At 46.6% G+C, this 19,663-nt stretch overlaps 1 protein-coding gene across 6 annotated transcripts in view; it reads left to right on the top strand.

Moving 5' to 3' along the window:
- Window positions 1-2,195: 2,195 nt before the first annotated feature.
- Window positions 2,196-19,663, top strand: part of nedd4l (NEDD4 like E3 ubiquitin protein ligase) — a 46,142-nt gene continuing 28,674 nt past the window's right edge. For 3 of the 6 annotated variants that reach the window (XM_063011429.1, XM_063011428.1, XM_063011427.1), the window contains exon 1: window positions 18,023-19,081. In XM_063011429.1, the coding sequence (XP_062867499.1) occupies window positions 18,143-19,081 (939 nt within the window). In that variant the 5' untranslated portion in view covers window positions 18,023-18,142. Of the gene's footprint in view, window positions 2,487-7,195; window positions 7,270-12,240; window positions 12,323-13,624; window positions 13,664-14,799; window positions 14,854-18,022; window positions 19,082-19,663 lie in introns of those variants that run through there. The other 3 variants (XM_063011432.1, XM_063011431.1, XM_063011433.1) reach the window with 2 other exon arrangements.

Raw genomic sequence — 19,663 nt, 5'->3', positions numbered from 1 at the left:
GTTGTATTTTATCAAGTGTAACCCACATTACATACTACAACTCTTATACTGACACTTTTTACCCTTTATTACATAATAAAAAACATTTTTATTCATATCTTTGAAGATTGGCGGTTCAAATCCAGGCTCCAGGGTCCTTGAGCAAGACCCTTATCTCTGTCTGCTCCAGTGGCGCTGTAAGTTGGCTGACCCTGCGCTCTGACCCCAGCTTCCAAACAAGCTGGGATATGCAAAGAAAGATTTCATTGTACTGAACACCTGTATATGTATATATGACAAATAAAGTCTATCTTCTTCTTCAAGTATTTGGCATATTCTTTAAAGTATTTAGCATATTAATAACTTCAATAGCTTTTAAAATAATTAAATTGCTCCAAAACAAGTTGTATCTTATCAAGTGTAACCCACATTACATACTACAACTCTTATACTGACACTTTTACCCTTTATTACATGATAAAAAACAGATTTTTATTCATAACATAGCATTTAAAGTATTCAGCATATTAATAACTTTAATAGCTTTTAAACGTAAAATTATGGTTGCAAATGAGGTTTAGGTAACGTTCTATGAACGTTTTCATAACTTTAAAAAAAACGTTCTGAGAACATCAAGAAAACTGGACAAAATAACGTTGAGGGAACATTCCAATGCAACGTTCCCACAACCAAAATGGAACGTTTGGGGAACGTTCTCAGAACGTAATGTTGGTAGCTGTGTAATTAATAACTTATTCTTTTATTGTCTGTTTTACCACCGCTTTTATCCTATTCAGGGTCGCGGTGGGTCCAATTCAAGGGCGAGAGGTAGAAAACACCCTGGACAGGTCGCATGGGGATCAAAGATCAGCTAGTATTATTTGAATTAAATAGATTGTATGAGTTCTGTAATTCATCCAGACAATTTGGGGTGCATGAGAATAAAACACAAATCAGTCTCACATTATTAGTTTGATTACAGAGAAGTATAAAAGTAAACTTTTTCCACAGTGGAGTGATTCACATGTAGACCAGTGGAGGGCGCTGCAGCACTGTAAGAGAGTGTCTGGTCGTGTTCATACAGTCTTCATTCATTCATCTTTAGTAACCACTTCATCCTGCTCCAGGGGGAGCTGAACCATCTCAGCTGTGTACACTGAGTCTACAGTATAATCCATCATGTTCTGGGATTATTAAACCACAAATGATTATACAGCATCACTAACACTAGTATTGTGAGGATTGGGACACGTGACGAATCGATCGCCAAATGAGTCGATTCTCAGAATCCTTGAGTCAACTCTTTTGCAGATCATTCGACTCCTCAGAAATACGGTTATAGATTTTGTGCTGTTGTGCTTTTGTGATTTTATTAAGTATAAAGTATAATAGTTACTATTTATTACAACCGAGCATATATAAACAAAACAACAGCAAACAGAATATAAAAACAATAGCAAAAAATGAACTAAATATACAGTATAAAGAAATTAGTGCATTTTAAAACAGTTGAAGCAGAAACTAATAAGAAGTAATAGCTACTAACTCACAATGATGGGTTTAAGGATATTTCTTTCTATTTATGATTAATATGTTTCATATATCAACTATTTATATTTAAATATAGTTTATTTATAATTTATTGCTTTCTATTTATGATTAATATGTTTCATATATCAACTATTTATATTTAAATATAGTTTATTTATCATTTATTTATTTATATTTATGATTCATAAGTTTCATATATCAACTATTTATATTTAAATATCATTTTGTAAAGTGTACATACTAATATAGTTACAAAATAATTCTAATTGGAATAATTACATTGTTGTAATTAATTATGATTATTATTATTATTTCTGTTGTTTTTTCATATATTGAATCAATTCGACTCCCGGAATCGACTCTACATATTCCCTCCTCCTGGAATAGGAATTGTCATGGGAATCGACTCCTACATTCCACCAGCTCTGAAAAAAGGGTGTGTTACAAATCGCATACTACCTTCCTAAGTAGTACACCAGAACATTATCCCTGTTATTACTAGTGTCCTAAAGTAGGATGCTATTTAGTACGTAAGTATGCTATTAGGAACGAAACCGCTTAAAACAAACTGACAGTTTTGATTGGCCAGTTTGGTGCTGAGAAGCATCGTGATTGGTCAGATAAGCTGTCAGTTATGTGGAGAGCGGTGTGTCCTGTAGAGGAAGGGAATCACATCACAGGCGAGACGGATTTTTGAGCTGAGAAGTTTTGGGCTTTCGGGTGAAAAACAGCGCGGCTGGATGTTATTTCTGACCGTCTGTTGGTGTTATTTCGGGGGGAAATAGCGTGTAAGACCGGTACAGGCGATCAGGATTGGAGTAAAGTGAAGAGAATCGTTGTTTGGAGGGTGGAGGGGGCGCTATTGTTCTGATTAGCTGAAGCTGCTACAGAATCGACTCCCCTGTTTCTGTATGGCTGCCAATTTCGAACCGATCTATGGACTTTCAGAAGATGAGGTAAGATTATGGTGTACAGTGTTTACATTCTAGCTGTAGATCAGTAATGTCTGTACACATGACAGTCCGGGATGTTCGGTGTTAGCTGATCTGATCTGTTTTTGTTTGAATCATTAATGTTCCACTTTTCTGTCAACAGCAACAGTCAGTCAGGCAGGTACAGTGTAGGGGACTGCGGGGACTATCGGTTGTCAGAGGGACCAATCTGACTGTCATAACTAAACCTGAAAGCTACAATCGTACCAGCAACAAACATACCACATTTGATACACTTTTATCAGCACCACATTCTGCCACGGTACAGTCGTACCAGCAACACACATTATTATGGTACAGTCGTAAAAGTACCACACACTGACACGGTACAGTTGTCCCTGCACCAGACATTATTATGGTACACTCATACCAGTACCACACACTGGCACGGTACAGTCATACCAGCAACACACTACTACCGTTGTACAGTCATTCCAGTACCATACATTACCATGGCACAGCACCGCACACTATCGTGTTACAGTCGTATCAGCACCACACATTGTTCTGGTGCAGTTGTATCAGCATTATACACTGCCATAATACAGTCGTACCAGCATTACCAGCATTACACACTGCCATAATACAGTCGTACCATCACTACACACTATTATGGTACAGTCCCACCAGTACAACACACTGCACCAGTACAGTCATACCAGTACTACACACTATTACGGTGTAGTCGTACTAGCATTACACACTGCCACGGCACAGTCGTATCAGCGCCGCACATTATTATGGTACCAGCACTACAACCTGCCATGGTACAGTCATACTAACACCACACATTATTATGGTACAGTCGTACCATCACTACACACTGTTATGGTGCAGTCCCACCAGTACTACACACTGCACCAGTACAGTCATACCAGTAATACACATTATTATGGTACAGTCGTACTAGCATTACACACAGCCGCGGCACGGTTGTATCGGCACCGCACATTATTATGGTACAGTCGTACCAGCATACGACCATGGCACGCTTGTCCCAGCATTACACACTTTTACAGAACAGTCGTACCAGTACTACACACGGCCACGGTACAGTCGTAACTCAGTAATATACTTCAACCTTAATTACCGGATTAATTGGCAGCTCAGCTGTATTAGCTCAGTTGTCAAGTACTGGACTGGATTAGTAATCAGAAGGATGCTGGTTCAAGCCTCACCACCATGCCAGCGTTGGGCCCCTGAGCAAGGCCCTTAACTCTCAGTTGCTCACACTGTAATTAGCTGCGGTTATAAGTTGTTTGAATAAAGACCGGACGGATCAGAACGAGCCACACGTTCCAAAAATGTGATTTCTCCAGGCTGGCAGCTCGAGGGTGTGATTTCCACTTCCTGTACAGTCGCTCCGTGTGCCAGGCCTGACATCACAACAGCCTCTCATATCCACTTTATTACACAATAAACAATTCGGTTCACAGGATCAAACGTGGAGAAGATCACATCAAGCTGGCGATTCAGGCGGCTCTAGTACGACGTGATCCTAATAGATATAATAAAATAACTTTTTAATATAATGAGATAAACGCGTGTTTATGAGAATTAATCATCAGTGAAAATGTCAGAACTAAAATGTAGATTGAAGCTACAAATGACTAATAACTGTGATTTATTTTACCTCCCCCGGGTTCGGTGAGTCAGTCCCGCGGGGGTCCGTTCGGCCCTCATGTTCCTCCTTAATTTGTAAAAGCGCAGAGTTTATATTAACGAGCACTTTATTAGGAACACCTAAGCGGTACCTGCGTTCTTACTTCCACACAGATGAACTTTTGTGGGTATACAATAACTGACTGTGGTGCACCTGTACCTCATTTATCAATCAAAGCAGATTTCAGTAGGACCCCCTCTGACCAGATGTTATGCTCACACGGTAACCACACGGTAGTTGTTCTGGTACGAGGGAATCAGGTGCAGCAGTGTTGTTGGGATTTTTCACCCCACTTTAAACATATTGGTTAATAAATGTGTGAATGTACGTACCAGATGAGCCTTAATGGGATTTTTTTAGGAGATTAATTTCAGTGAGGAGACACACACTGGTCCCAGTTGCTGGTCTGGCTGTTGGTGCGACGCCTCCTGTAATCGGATCTGTCCGATTATCAGTGTGCATGGGAACGCAGTCCGACTCGGAGTCTGATTCTGTTCCTCTGTGTTTCCCAGAGTGGTAGAACGGGATGTATTGATCAGCCATAACATTAAAACCACCTCCTTGTTTCTACACACACTGTCCATGTTATCAGCTCCACTTACCATATAGAAACACTTTGTAGTTCTACAATTACTGACTGTAGTCCATCTGTTTCTTTACGTACTGCTTTCACCCTGTTCTTCAATGGTCAGGACCCCCACAGGACCACCACAGAGCAGGTATTATTTAGGTGGTGGATGATTCTCAGCACTGCAGTGACACTGACATGGTGGTGGTGTGTTAGTGTGTGTTGTGCTGGTATGTGTGGATTCAGACACAGCAGCGCTGCTGGAGTTTTAAACACCGTGTTCACTCACTGTCCACTCTATTAGACACTCCTACCTAGTCGGTCCACCTTGTAGATGTAAAGTCAGAGACGATCGCTCATCTATTGCTGCTGTTTGAGTCGCTCATCTTCTAGACCTTCATCAGTGGTCACAGGACGCTGCCCACAGGGCGCTGTCGGCTGGATATTTTTGGTTGGTGGACGATTCTCAGTCCAGCAGTGACAGTGAGGTGTTTAATCCGCTCATACCAGCACAACACACACTAACACACCAGCACCACGTCAGTGTCACTGCAGTGCTGAGAATCATCCACCACCTAAATAATACCTGCTCTGTGGGGGTCCTGACTATTGAAGAACAGCATGAAAGTGGGTAACGAAGCATACAGAGAAACAGATGGACTACAGTCAGTAATTGTAGAACTACAAAGTGCTTCTATATGGTAAGTGGAGCTGGATGTATCGGCATGACTTTTTTTAAAGGTGGTTTCCCTGTAGAACATTTAAAGCTAGAATATAAGTCCACCAGAGCTGGAGTGTTTGTGGAGTCCTGTGTTATTTGATGGGGTGGTGTGGTGTGGTGTGGTGTGGTGTGGTGTGGTGTGGTGTGGTGTGGTGTGGTGTGGTGTGGTGTGGTGTGTTGGGGGTCTTGTGGGGGTTCGCGGGGACGGTTAATGGGCGGATGTAGATGTGCCAGTACGATATCTCCGGCTGGTAACCAAGTTTCAATAATTAATGCGGCGCTTTATGAACCTAAATCACTTCTGATGTTTTGGTGAGATTTTCAGAAGGAATGATAATGGACTCGGGTTCGCTGGTCCACTGCCAGGTACCACACACACACTCACACACACACACTCACACACACACACACACACACACACACACAGTTATCAGTCTGTAAGTGTGTGTGTGTGTGTGGGATAAAAATAAGCAGCCGCTTGTCGGAGGAAGCTCTCTGAGGAGCAGAGAGAGGAAGAGTGTGTTTTATGTAACATGTCCTGTGTGTGTGTGTGTGTGTGTGTGTGTGCGTGTTGGGAATGTGTGCACTGACGTTGGACGAGAAGGCCTGACTCACAGTCAGTGTTCCGGTTCATCTCAAAGGAGTGTAGTGAGTGTGGGTGCTGGTTTCTTGAGTTCCCTCACACTGGATCTCTGAGCACTTGCTGGTCAGGAGTAATTAGGAGGGGCGTCCACATACTTATGACTAGAGATGGGACGACCGATCGGTTACGAATCGGTATCGGCCGATTTTTAATCAAAATATGCTATCGGCGATCTGCGATATTTCCTAAAAGTAGCCGATCCGATGGTGTGATATATAAAGACCACATTAAGTTAACAGCTCAGTGGATCGATCCAGACTTTGAGCTACGAAGCACCAACCATCACATCACCATTCATCACCCATCGTACAGAAACCATCGTGAAAGCTCTTACGATGTAATTTTGCTGATTGTAATATTTACTTTAAAAAGATAATTCAACCCGGTCACATCTGAGTCGATTCTATCAGCACGTTATATAAACTCCTGGTTCACTTTGGTAAATCGTGAGCGGTTCTTACTTGTGATGTAGATGAGAACAGAAAACGTTACAGAGCCAATCGGAGGCAAAAGTTTATTCATTACCAAATTCGTTAGTTCAGGATCATCTGCTGAACTTTTAGGAAACTTTTAGCTCCTTAGACGGAACGAGTCTGACTCGGTTACAGATCTGTGCTAATAACAGTGTAATGAAGCTTTTTAATGTAAGAGAGTCACACAGAATGATCTGTAGTAGCTGATGTTTATTTAAAACCACGACATTTAATTAATAACAGTAAACACGGAGAGATAACCGAGAAGAGAAACTTACGCTTCACATAAAAACGAATCGACTCATGAATCAATGAATCACTTATAGCGATACTGTGAACAAAGCGTCTCTTCTAAAGGCACAAACACACACACACACACGCGCGCGCTGCTCCGGTTTATCTTCACTGTGAGGCTCTTTTTAAGTTTATTTACTGCTAATCCCCCCCCCCCTCCCCGATCGGAATCGGCTATCGGCCGATGTCCCTGAAAGGAGATCGGAATCGGTGCCAAAAACCCCGATCGGTCCATCTCTAGTTATGACTGTTTGTGATTCATTAATCAACTGTATTCTCTGATGTGGTGTGTGTGTGTGTGTGTTTTGCAGAACGAGTCGCGGGTCCTGCGCGTCAGGGTCATCGCCGGCATCGATTTGGCAAAGAAGGATATTATTGGTGCCAGGTAGGAATACACACACACGCACACACACATGTACACACACACACACACATGTACACACACATTCACATACATACGCATATACACACAGATGTTCAGACAAACACACACACGTTTACACAAGCATTTTAACACACATGTACAAACACACACACATGCACACAAGCATGTCCACACACACACACGTTTACATACGTACACACATACTCACATACACACACATGCACAAACGCACACACACACACTTGTACACATACATGTTCTGACACACACACACACACACACGCACACACACAAATGTTCAAACACACGTACGCACATACATACACACACATGCACAAACACATACACACACACTCGCACACACACATGTTCAAACACATACACACACACACACACGTGCACACAATCACGCCCACACACGCGTGTGTGTGTGTGGACGCCCGGCCAGGTCGGCAGCTCCGCTTAAATTCCATCTGCCACGCCCCAACACTCGGCTGTGGTGTGTCAGTGCGTCAGACCGCCGTACCACCCGAGCGGGTTCTGATCTGGAGGTTGGGTTTTTTTGGCACACGTGTTGCATTATGGGATTTTTTCGGCTTCAGTGGAAGAGCCGCTGTAGTGAACGTTCACCTGAGGGCAGGATCGTGAGCTGCTGGACGTCAGAAGCGTTCCTCTACGACCTCCTGGCCTTTATGACGAGACGTGTTTAGTAATTAACCCTGATCGGAGCTCGGCGTGATCTTTCACAACCCCCGTGAGTTTGGATTGTGTAATGTAACTGCAGGACTTTGCCCTTGAACATATCTAGCGCCCGACCACACCTTGAAAACGCTGTGTGCTGGATCTGAAGAGCCTGGTTCTTTAGTTTAGCTCTGATCTTATTTTCTTACTTTTGTACGTTTGCCTTTAAAATACAGCAGATGATCAAAAGTATTTGGACACCTGGTCATGAGCTTGTTGGCTAGAACAACGAGAAGGCTTCTCACCAGGCTGTGTATGGGAATTTGTAGCACTGGAGCTTTTCTTCACGTCTTTATAGCGCTCGCTCATGCTGGAACAGAAAGAGGGCCTTCCCTAAACTGTTGCTTCACAGCGTATCATATCTCTTTTAGCAACTGTGTCTTAAACACACAAATTCAATCATTAGAAGGGGCGTCCCAATACATACATATATATAGATAGAGAGAGAGAGAGAGAGAGAGAGCATCTGACCCCAAGCCTAAGATCACCATGCACAAAGACGAGTGCTGAATAGAGCGGTGTAAAGCACAGCACCGTTAGACTCTCGTCCATCACCTCTCACCCTCCGTCAGACGTTCCTGGAGCTCGGTGGACGCCCGAAAGCACGGCTCCACGCGACTACAAATGATTGATCCTTCAAAACCGCGTAAAATGATTCTGATTGATCAAGTGGCGGTTTCTTCCAGGATGACGGCGCCTCCCCAAATTTCCAAATTTGGAAGCATAGCAAAGTTGTTAGCAACTGTCGCGGCTGAAACACACATGAATTCGAATGTTAGAAGGGGCGTCCCAATACTTTTGTCCACGTAGTGTACGGATTGTGGTAGCGGACAAACGTGGAACCAAGTGTGGCCTCGTTTCGGTACATTAAATTCATCAAACAAATCTAAATTCTACAGATGAGTGTGGAATTTGGTCAGGCGTGTCCGAACGTTTGCATTCGCTGCCCTCTGCTGGCGGATCGAGGCGCTGCACATAGACTTGGATGAAGGAAAGTGCGTGACTCTCCGTGCACGATCCGGATCTCCATGTAAACCAGCCCAGTGCAGGTGAAAAGAAGCGGTCTGTGCTGCACACGTGTCGTAGGGGGGCGTGTCTTTGTCACGACCCTCCTCGGTCAGGATTGGAGGAGAAATACGATGGGGCGATCGGTTCGACTCCCTTTATTTCGTTCTCCTCCAGCGTGAGGGCGGGTTGAGTCAGTCGTACGGAGCGGAGGCCCCCTGGGACGGGGTGGGAGGTGAACACTGTGTGTGTGTGTGTGTGTGTGTGTGTGTGTGTGTGTGAATGTTATAAAAGGCTGTATGAGGACTCCCTTACCCCCGAAAAAGCCAAACAATGCAGAAACGAGGCGCCAGTTTCCATTAAAGGGGCCGTTTCCATGGTGATGCGGAGGAGACGAAAAAACGGCGCCCGTGTTGATGTCGGCGGCGGAGATGATGAAGACGGCGCAGGACGGAGCAGATCTTCCTCCTCACGCCGGGTGTTTTGGACATGATGGATGACCTTCAGTTTGACCTTCACGCTCCGGTCATCAAAGCCCAACCCTCGTTAACGATTCACTGGATTTACGCCGGCCACTTTATTAGGAACAGCTGTACTCGCTCACACGTGCTGTGTTCCGGACGGGCGGTCAACACCCTACGGTTCCTCCGGGAAACACCCTAAATCCATCACCGTCATGCATCACCCACATCAACCAGTACCGCTTCCTTTATACACAGGTCTGTGAAGTCCCGGTTTGACCAGTTGGTTGTGGACTGGTGGAACCCTCGGTTAGAACGTTGGTTGTGGACTGGTGGAACCCTTGATTAGAACGTTGGTTGTGAACTAGTGGAACCTCTGTTTGGAATGTTGGTTGTGGACTGGTGGAACCTCTGTTTGGAATGTTAGTTGTGGACTGGTGGAACCCTTGATTGGAATGTTAGTTGTGGACTGGTGGAACCCTTGATTGGAATGTTAGTTGTGGACTGGTGGAACCCTTGATTGGAATGTTAGTTGTGGACTGGTGGAACCCTTGATTGGAATGTTAGTTGTGGACTGGTGGAACCCTTGATTGGAATGTTAGTTGTGGACTGGTGGAACCCTTGATTGGAATGTTAGTTGTGGACTGGTGGAACCCTTGATTGGAATGTTAGTTGTGGACTGGTGGAACCCTTGATTGGAATGTTAGTTGTGGACTGGTGGAACCCTTGATTGGAATGTTAGTTGTGGACTGGTGGAACCTCTGTTTGGAATGTTGGTTGTGGCTACGCTGAAGAAATCCCGAAGCCTTCGTGTAAACATCTAATTAGCATGTGATGAATGGTGTAATTATTCAGCGGGGCCGCAGGGAGTAACGTCCACCCCTCACACTCATCCAGGGTTTAATCCTCGTGCGCTTGTCCACGCGGACACGATCGGCCAGGTCATCACGAACCCCGCGCTGGATCGGTGCCCTGTCCCGAAAATATATCCCTGCCTTTCGAGCGGAACAGGACCCACCGCGACCCTGACGCAGGTTCACAGACCGTTGTTAAGTTTCAACTAGCTATCAAATCTGATTTAAGGTGGACATGCAGTGTTTGGTGCAGTCTGAACACCTGAAAACCACCTTAAATCACCTTTTTGAGCTCTGTCAATTTGGCATATCCAAGTCCCCTGTGCACTGCCCTTTTGCTCGACGCAAGTGACGACACGTGTTAAACATGGCATTAAAACCCCAAATAAATACGTACGGAGGACCGTGTGACTCCTTCTGCGGTCCTTCACCGCTCATGTCGGTGCCTCGACCAGACAGTAGGAGGCGCCGTCAGTGGCGAGGAGGTGATCTTTCCCGTCTAAGATGAGTTTTCCTGATCTTCTCCGGGACACGGCGGCGGTTTCTCTGCTCTCCTGTTTCCTCTCTGACGAGCTCCTGAATATTCAGCGGCGTTCTCTCCTGCCCAGATTCCAGAAATCCGAGGAGCCCTCAGAGATCTATCGGACAGAAGATCCGCGCAGAAATGGTTTCCCTCGTGCAGGAGGTCGGTGAGGAACACGGGAAATCGGAGGCGTCCAGGACCGAGGACGTGAGCTCACGCACGGGGAATTTTCACTTCGTCACCCACGAGTGTTCCAGACGGGATCCTGTCTGTCGTGGTCTTACGTCGGGACACGTTTAACACCTGACCATCTGATGATTTGAACAAAAGTTTTGGGACGCCCCAGTACTGTCATTTATCGTAATTTACTGTAATCAATCATCACTGTTCCAGCATGAGCGAGATCTATAATATAAAGGCATGAAGTGTCCCGAGCTCAGCCCCACTCAACAGCTCTGGGACGAACCGGAACATCGACTGATCGATCATTTACATTACGTTTACATTTTCGGCATTTAGCAGACACTTTTTACACAAAGCGACTTACAGCACTGTGACGGTGTACAATCTAAGCGATTGAGGATTAAGGGCCTCGCTCAAGGGCCCAACAGCAGCAACCTGGCACTGGTGAGGATTGAACCCGGCAACCTTCTGATTACAGGTCCAGTACCTTAACCACTAGGCTACAGCACAAATTTGGGCACAAATTCCCACACACAGACACGCCTCTCAGAAGAGCGGCTGATGTCCTAGGTGAAAGATCACATACTGGTCACTCATGGTCAGGCGTCCAAATACTTTTGGTTTCGTGAATAGTTCCTGCCCTGCGCCCAGCGTTTCCCGGAGGAACCGGACCCGCCGTGACCCTGACCAGGATGAAGCGGATGATGAAGATGAAACAAGACTTAATTGCAGATTTATGTAGATTAATTTTCCTCTGTGTCTCTCTCTCTGTCTCTCTGTGTGTCTCTCTGTGTGTCTCTCTCTGTCTCCCTCTCTCTGTGTCTCTCTCTCTTTGTCTCTCTCTCTGTCTCCCTCTCTCTGTGTGTGTCTCTTTGTCTCTCTCTCTCTCTGTGTGTGTGTCTCTCTCTCTTTGTCTCTCTCTCTGTGTGTGTCTCTTTGTCTCTCTCTCTCTCTGTGTGTGTGTCTCTCTCTCTTTGTCTCTCTCTCTGTGTGTGTCTTTGTCTCTCTCTCTCTCTCTGTGTGTGTGTCTCTCTCTCTTTGTCTCTCTCTCTGTGTGTGTCTCTTTGTCTCTCTCTCTCTCTCTGTGTGTGTGTCTCTCTGTCTTTGTCTCTCTCTGTCTCTCTGTGTCTCTCTGTGTGTGTGTGTGTCTCTCTCTGTCTCCCTCTCTCTGTCTCTCTCTCTCTGTCTCTCTCTCTCTGTGCAGCGATCCCTACGTCAAACTGTCCCTGTACGTCGCTGATGAGAACCGCGAGCTCGCCCTGGTCCAGACCAAAACCATAAAGAAGGTAACAGTACCGTTTCATGCTGTGTTACTCAGTACAGGTATCTGAGCGGGTCAGTAAGCGTGGGGTTTCCTAGTACAGCGATCCCAAACCTTTTTAGCACCACGGACAGGTTTCATATAAGATATAATTTCATGGACCGGCGGGGTATATTTTTTTATACATGCAGCCAACCATCACAAAGCGATGACGCTCCCTGGGTGGGTTGTGAGCCAGAAAAAAAAAGAAAGAAACTAATTTTAAAGGTGCATAAAAACGAAACAGACTTGTACACGAGCGCCCCCTTGTGGAGGCTTTACAGTACATCTTGTAAACCACAGTGGGAGCAGATTGCCACAATATGTTATTAATTAAGTTTATTTAGTTTATGCAGTCGGACACCCATCAGCCACTACGTTAGGACCCCCCACCCCCAAAAAAACGTAGCACTGGTGCTTGTGAGGACCAGTGAAGATGATGGTAGTCGTCATAGTTCATCTGATTGGCCGTGGTGAGCACCATCCGCCGACATTGATGCCAGAGGGCATGAAGGGTGTGGCCCGGTCTGGTACGGATTAACAGAAGAGCTGCTGTGAAGAGGTGAACGTGTCAGAACACCTAACGTGTCGTGGTTTTAATGATTTGGTTCGTCAGTTCATCAGAGTAGAATTGGTCAATTTCACCCGACCAGCAGGGGGCGCAGTTCTACAGAAGGACCGGAACAAGTGTGGACTCCTCCACAGTAAAGATGAAGTGAATGTCGTGACTCCACCAAACCACAGCGAGAGTACTTATCTTTAACCTGGGTGGATGGGAAATCTACCCGGGAGTAAGGACTCCGTAACAACACATCCAGAAGATCCCAGGAAGGAATGCTAACACATCTAAACTGATCTGAGATTGTAGTTCAGGAAAACGGGGTTCCTAAAAGGGTAGAATGGAGCAAACTACTGCGCCTGCCTGCCTTCAGGTTCGAATCCGGGTCCAAAAGCACCAGAAATCAGAAGCCTAATAAAACTGAAGAGCTGATAAGTAAGAAAAGGAGACGTGGTCGTGGTGGGGTCCTAAATCGGGGTCTGAAAGCGGGCGTGTTCTACAGGCTTCAGGTTTGAAGCTGCGATTTATATCACTGATGTAAACGTGCTGCTGGATCCTCTCACAGATCGATAAACACTCTACAGAGCAAACGTTTGAAACTGAACGCCGATCGATATGCCAGCTTAGCACCATCCGTACAGGTCAGGATCAGGGTCGGGTTTCCCGGGCCGCGGTTCCGCCGCTTCACTTCTCGGTGCTTTAATGAACGTGAATGTCTCTGTGTTTCAGACTCTCAACCCGAAATGGAACGAGGAGTTTTTTTTCAGAGTAAGTTTCTCATTTTATCACCTTCTGTAAGATTTAAAATGTTAAACTTGCATCCTCTCAGTTTTTATCCCTGAATAAAGCACATTAAACTCCCTGGTGCATTCACGACGAGGGCTGCAGGTTACCACAAGCCTACTATACAGTATAGCTATAACCCAGAGGAACATGCTGCACTCTGTGTATTCCTCAGCTGCTCGCATTTGTCTTGCCCAGACAGTAGGGGTCGCTGTTGCTGCAGCAAGGAGATAAATCCCCAAACAAGCATTTTGGCATATTTGTCACACTAAATAGTTTCAGATCCGTATATTAAACGTAATCTGTGCCATAGAAAACAAGAAAAGGTGCCCAGTTTCAAAATAAATACTTTCATCCATCGAAGAAAAAAGGTTACGCAACACCTATATTACCCAACTCTGTGAACCTGACCATGGTTCGTTTCCAGCGGGCATGAGGAGAGCCGCTACTGTTCGGGAGGTGGACGATACTCAGCAGGAGACTGGAGCTGGAGACTCGCACCTACTACCAGAGCCAATCACTGGGATTTGCTCCGGACGCGGCAGACCCGCAGCCCGCTCCGAAACGTGTGCGTTCGACCGGCTGCTTCTGTAGCGCTTGTGGAGAGGCATGCGCCGCAGTCTGGGAATCGTCCACCCCTCCTGCAGGTGCATTGACCTGCCAGCAGAGGCCGCCAACACATTTTATTTTAGTTGTATTTACATGATGTTTAAACCTAAACTGTAAATAATACAGATTTAATTATGATAGCAAAGGAAGAATTTTAAATAGCAGCTTTTTTGTTCTAACTTAACGTGGAAATCTGCTGGTGTTAAACGTCTTTGTTTAGCCTACAAACTCAAGAGGAGCTCGGGTGGTGCAGCGGTAAAACACGCTAGCCCACCAGTCCTGAGATCTGGAGCTCTTGAGTTAAATCTCAGCTCTGCTATCAGCCGGCCAGGCGCCTCTGAAGACACCCGATTGGCTGTGTGTGTTTGTAGGGGGAGGGACGACGCCTAAAACAGGGTTCCTTGTCGTTAGGGAAAGTGCGCCCTCTGCTGACCGGTCGATGCACTCGCAATATGCATCAGAAGGACCGGCAAAACTCTACTGACCACTACCTCTCTCTCTCTCTCTCTCAGGTGTGCCCTCAGAACCACCGGCTGCTCTTCGAGGTGTTCGACGAGAACAGGCTGGTAAGAACCATCACATCTTCTCATCTCCATTCCAGAACATTTTGCTAGTCTCAGTCCACTACCACTGAGATCCAGGGTTCGAATCCCCAGCGGTGTTATCGGCCGGCCGGGCGTCTACACACCACCCGTGATTGGCTACGTTTGAGGCCGGGGGAGGGGGGGCATGGGGTGATTGGCCAAAGCCCTGTGATAGCTTGGCGTTCTGGTCAGGCTGTTTTTTGGGGAAGCTGGACCAACCGTGACCCTGACCAGGTGAAATAATGATTCTGTAATAATGAATCATTTAGAAGTGAATCACTTTGATTGACTCATTTTTCATAAAGATTTTACACTTTGATCTGTTGTGTGTACGAAGGACACGGCGCTCTGTGTGAGTGTGTGTGTGTGTGAGAGAGTGTGTGTGTGTGTGTGACTGGTCTTTACACTGGTATGGAGTGTGAAAGCCTGTTATTGTTGTTGGAACTCTGAGTGTGTAAATGAGCTGTTGGTGCTCAGTGGGTGATTAAGTGGTTCTGATTCAGTGTGTGTGTGTGTGTGTGTGTGTGTGTGTGTGTGTGTGTTGGTATGCATGTGCACGCACACTCATGATAGGGTGTATTTGAGAGGCATCTATGTCCTCAGTGCAAAGATTAACCATATATGTGTGAAAGAGTGTGTGTGTGTGTATTAAGTGTTAGTGTGTGTGCATTGTGTTGGTGTGTGTTTGTTTGTAAACTGTGTGTGAGTGTACAGTGTGTGTGTGTGTGTATTTTCTGTATGTGTTTATAAAGTGTGTGTGCATCGTGTTAGTGTGTGTATTTACTGTGTATGTGTATTCTCTGTGTGTGTGTATATATATATACATACATTGTGCACTTTGTGTGTATTTTCTGGATGTGTATGTGTGTGTGTGCACTGTATATTAAGTGTGTGTGTTTTCTGGACGTGTGTATACAGTGTGTCTGTGAAGTGTGTGTGCATTGTGATAGTGTGTGTGTTTGTTACCTATATGTGTGTACACTGTGTGTGTGTGTGTGTGTTCTGGCAGTGTGTGAGTTCACTGTGTGTGTGTGTGTGTGTGTTCTAAAGATCTGCAGGATCTCTCTGTTCTCCTTATAAGTCTGAGCAGAAGCTGCAGTGCTGCTCATGTTCAGGAACTCAGGAGCGTCTCATCATCTCGTCTCTCTCTCCTCCTCTCTCTCCTCCTCTCTCTGTATGTGTGGTGACCGTTTAGGGAAGTAATTCCCACAGACACACTCAAAATCTTGTAGAAAGCCAGGAGCTGTTATAGCAGTTATAATCACAGAGGTGATTTTGTACATGTACTGATGTAAGAATCTCTCTGTGTTCTTTCTCAGAACTTCATAACCCCAGTAGAAAAGTGATAAAGGAAAACTACAACCATCACCACAGGTCAGGGCTTTTGAACCCTGTACAGACGGTGTTCGGCGCTGAGCTGACGCATCGATCAGCGTTTAGTTTCAAACGTTTGCTCAGGAGAATGTTTATTGATCTGTGAGAGGATTCAGCAGTGCATACAGTAACGTTTATATCAGTTACATCAATCAGAGCAACAAACCTGGAGCCTGTGGAGCACGCCTCATCTAACCTTCTGCTCTTCCAGGGGGTATCTGTGGGTTATTCGTGTGGGGTATCTGTAGAGTAACTCTGGGGTATTTGTGAGCTATTCGTATCCGTGGGGTATCTGTTGGTTATTAGTGGGGTAGCTGTTGGGTATCCAGGGGGTATCCGTGGCGTATCTATGGGTTATTTGTGGGTTATTTATATCTGTGGGTATCTATGGGGTACCTGTGGGGTATTTGTGGGATATTCAGAGGGTATCTAATATCTTTGGGGTATTCATATCCGTGGGGTATCTAACGGGGTATCCATGGGCTGTTTCCCCAGTTAGTAGTGTATCTTCATGTTCTCATGACCCTGACTGAAGCTTCACCTGGTGACCCCCCATGTAGGGTCCAGAACCCGAGGTTGTGCACCACTGACTCAGTGGAGAGAAATGGACATAAACTGTGTGTGTGTGTGTGTGTATTAAGTGTGTGTGTGTGTGTGTGTGTATTAAGTGTGTGTGTATACTGTGTGTATTAAATGTGTGTGTGTGTATATATACATACTGTGTCTGTAAAGTGTGTGTGCATTGTGTTAGTGTGTGTGTGTACACTGTGTGTATTAAATGTGTGTATATACACTGTGTGTGTTAAGTGTGTATGTGTACACTGTGTATTAGATGTGTGTGTGTACACTGTGTGTTAAGTGTGTATGTGTATACTGTGTTAAATGTGTGTGTGCATTGTGTTAGTGTGTGTTAACTGTGTGTGTGCACTGTGTGTGTAAAGTGTGTGTGTGTACACTGTGTTAAATGTGTGTGTGCATTGTGTTAGTGTGTGTTAACTGTGTGTGTGCACTGTGTGTGTAAAGTGTGTGTGTGTACACTGTGTGTATATTAGATGTGTGTGTACACGGTGTGTATTAAATGCGTGTGTATATACACTGTGTAAAGTGTGTGTGCATTGTGTTAGTGTGTGTTAACTGTGTGTGCACTGTGTGTATGAAGTGTGTATGTGTGTACACTGTGTATTAAATGTGTGTATATACACTGTGTGTGTGTGTGTGTGTGTTCTGGCAGTGTGTGAGGTAGAAATGGACACAACAGCTTTATTAAAGCATTATTATTATGTCGTTCGCGACGTGTGTGTGTGTGTGTGTGTGTGTGTGTGTGTGTGTGTGTGTGTGTGTGTGTGAGTGGAAGGAAGATTTATGGGTTTGTTTCCTGGCGTAATCGAGCTCTCTTTTAGTCTTATCGTCCTGACAGACCAGCAGCAGCTGACGGAAAGCAGTTTAGATCTAGCAGGGTGGGTGTGTGTGTGTGTGTGTGTGTGTGTGTGTGTGTGTGTGTGTGTGTGTGTTGGGGGGTGTAGGGGGAACTTTGTGCATCGGTCATGTGACCGGAGCCATCCTACCCTTCCCTCGGCTTCCCTGAGTGCCAGGCGTCCTTATCCAATCGCGCCTGGAATGCCGCTTGACACTCGGTCTATTTCTGCTGTCTGTCACCAGCGAGCGCCGCACTGAAGCTCCTGCCAAGTGCTGCTGGGTCGGTGTTTCTCTCTCTCTCTCTCTCTCTCTCCTGCGCTCTCGCTCGCTCTCCCACTCTCTTATTGAGAGTTTGTGGTCTGAACTTTGCAGATCCTTGGCAGCACCTCGCGTGGCTGCTCTTTTTACTTTTCCGAGGCGGTACGGTACGGTAAGGCCGGGGCGCGCGCGAGGCGGAGCGGGAGCGCACACACTCACCAGAATGTCCCGCCGGCTGCGCCTGTACTTCGGATCCAGCCGGAGCAACACGGCTCCCGAGCTGCTGGAGGATCCGGAGGAGGACGCCGACGCCCGCGCCGACAGGCCGGCAGCCATGCGCTACCAGACGCATCTGCGCAACTTTCCGGTCAAGGACGACGACGCCGTGTCGGACGCTTTCCTAAAACGGAGCTCGTCCATGTTCATCCCGCAGCTCCAGAGCCAACCCGAGCCCAGGCCCACCAAGAGCTCCTCCGTGCAGATTTCCCTACAGCGCTCGGCTACGCCGCAGGGAGATTCAGAACCGGAGGAACCTCCACCGGAATACGTCCAGGATCCGGCGCCGGCCTACACCGAACCAGAGTTCTGCCCGAGTTACGGTCGCTATGCACCGTTAGCGGATTCTGCCCATCCCAAGCGGCGTGTTTTCTGCGTACGGCCGTACGATCTGCACAACGGCGCCTCCTCAGGATTCTCCATCCGACAGTCCAGTCCTACAGAACCCCCGGGCGTCCGGCAGTTCCGGATCATCCCGTACGGCCCGGACGGTCATAACGGCGCCCGCCGCTGGTCCGTCCAACCGTCCGGCCCACGCAGGCTGGTCCTCCAGCTCCAGCAGGACAGAGACCGCGACGCCAGCGATCCCAAAGCGGCCCGCGCCCCGAGGTGTCCCCGGATCCGCCTCGAGAGGAGCACGTCTCAGCCCCTGCTGACCAGACAGGTGCCCTCCCGTCCGGGATCCATGCCCAATTTACACGCTCCCATTTCCGAAACGGACGCCGAGGGCGAAGACGGAGCTCGACGTTGTACGTTCAGGATCAGAAAAGAGCCGAACCCCGGGCAGCCCAGGTTCAAGATCTATTTCAGCCAAGGGGGCGAGCGCAGGGCCGACCCCGCGCTGGATGGTAATCCTGGCGAAGGATTTACATGGAACGGCCCAAAGGTAACTCGGCGCCAGGTTGCTCTTCTGTTTATTCACTTAGATTGGATTGGCACCAGCGTACGCCTGGTTTTACCAGCTAGTTCAATTTATTTCCCTTTTTTTTGTTGTAAATTCCTGAGCTGGAATGTGTCACTAGGTCGTAACCGGTCAATAATTCACCGCGTTAGTCATTAATAATCGGAGGCAAATGGGAAAAGCAGACGAGTTTCAGGTTTGTGACTCCACGGAAAGGAGGGAGGACTTTCTGGGAAGAAAAAGAGATCCGTCTGAACCGTAATTTCTCAAGCGAACAGACGCCAGGAGCAACAGAGTCGGGCTGAAGCGCTCGGCTTTCCGACCTCAGGCACGAAAAGCTTACCAGAAATCAGTGGCGTTTCCTGTGTTCAGTTTTTAAACATCAGAGCGAGGGGAAAATAAGAAGAAGAAGAAAAGCGTTCTCAGACACGTCGGCCTCTCCGGAGTCCTCTCCGCCCGGGTTTTTTTTTTTCCCCTTCTCCTCGTTAGGAGCTGCCGTTCTATCTTTAGACCCGCATTAAGTGCTGTTGTTGGGTTTTCGGATCAGGTTCAGATCGGCCCCGCTCT

Source organism: Trichomycterus rosablanca, chromosome 16 (genome assembly GCF_030014385.1).
Source record: "Trichomycterus rosablanca isolate fTriRos1 chromosome 16, fTriRos1.hap1, whole genome shotgun sequence".
Classification (NCBI taxonomy): Eukaryota; Metazoa; Chordata; class Actinopteri; order Siluriformes; family Trichomycteridae; genus Trichomycterus; species Trichomycterus rosablanca.
Note: the sequence above shows the minus strand (reverse complement) of the source record. Positions and strands in the feature narration are given on the sequence as shown.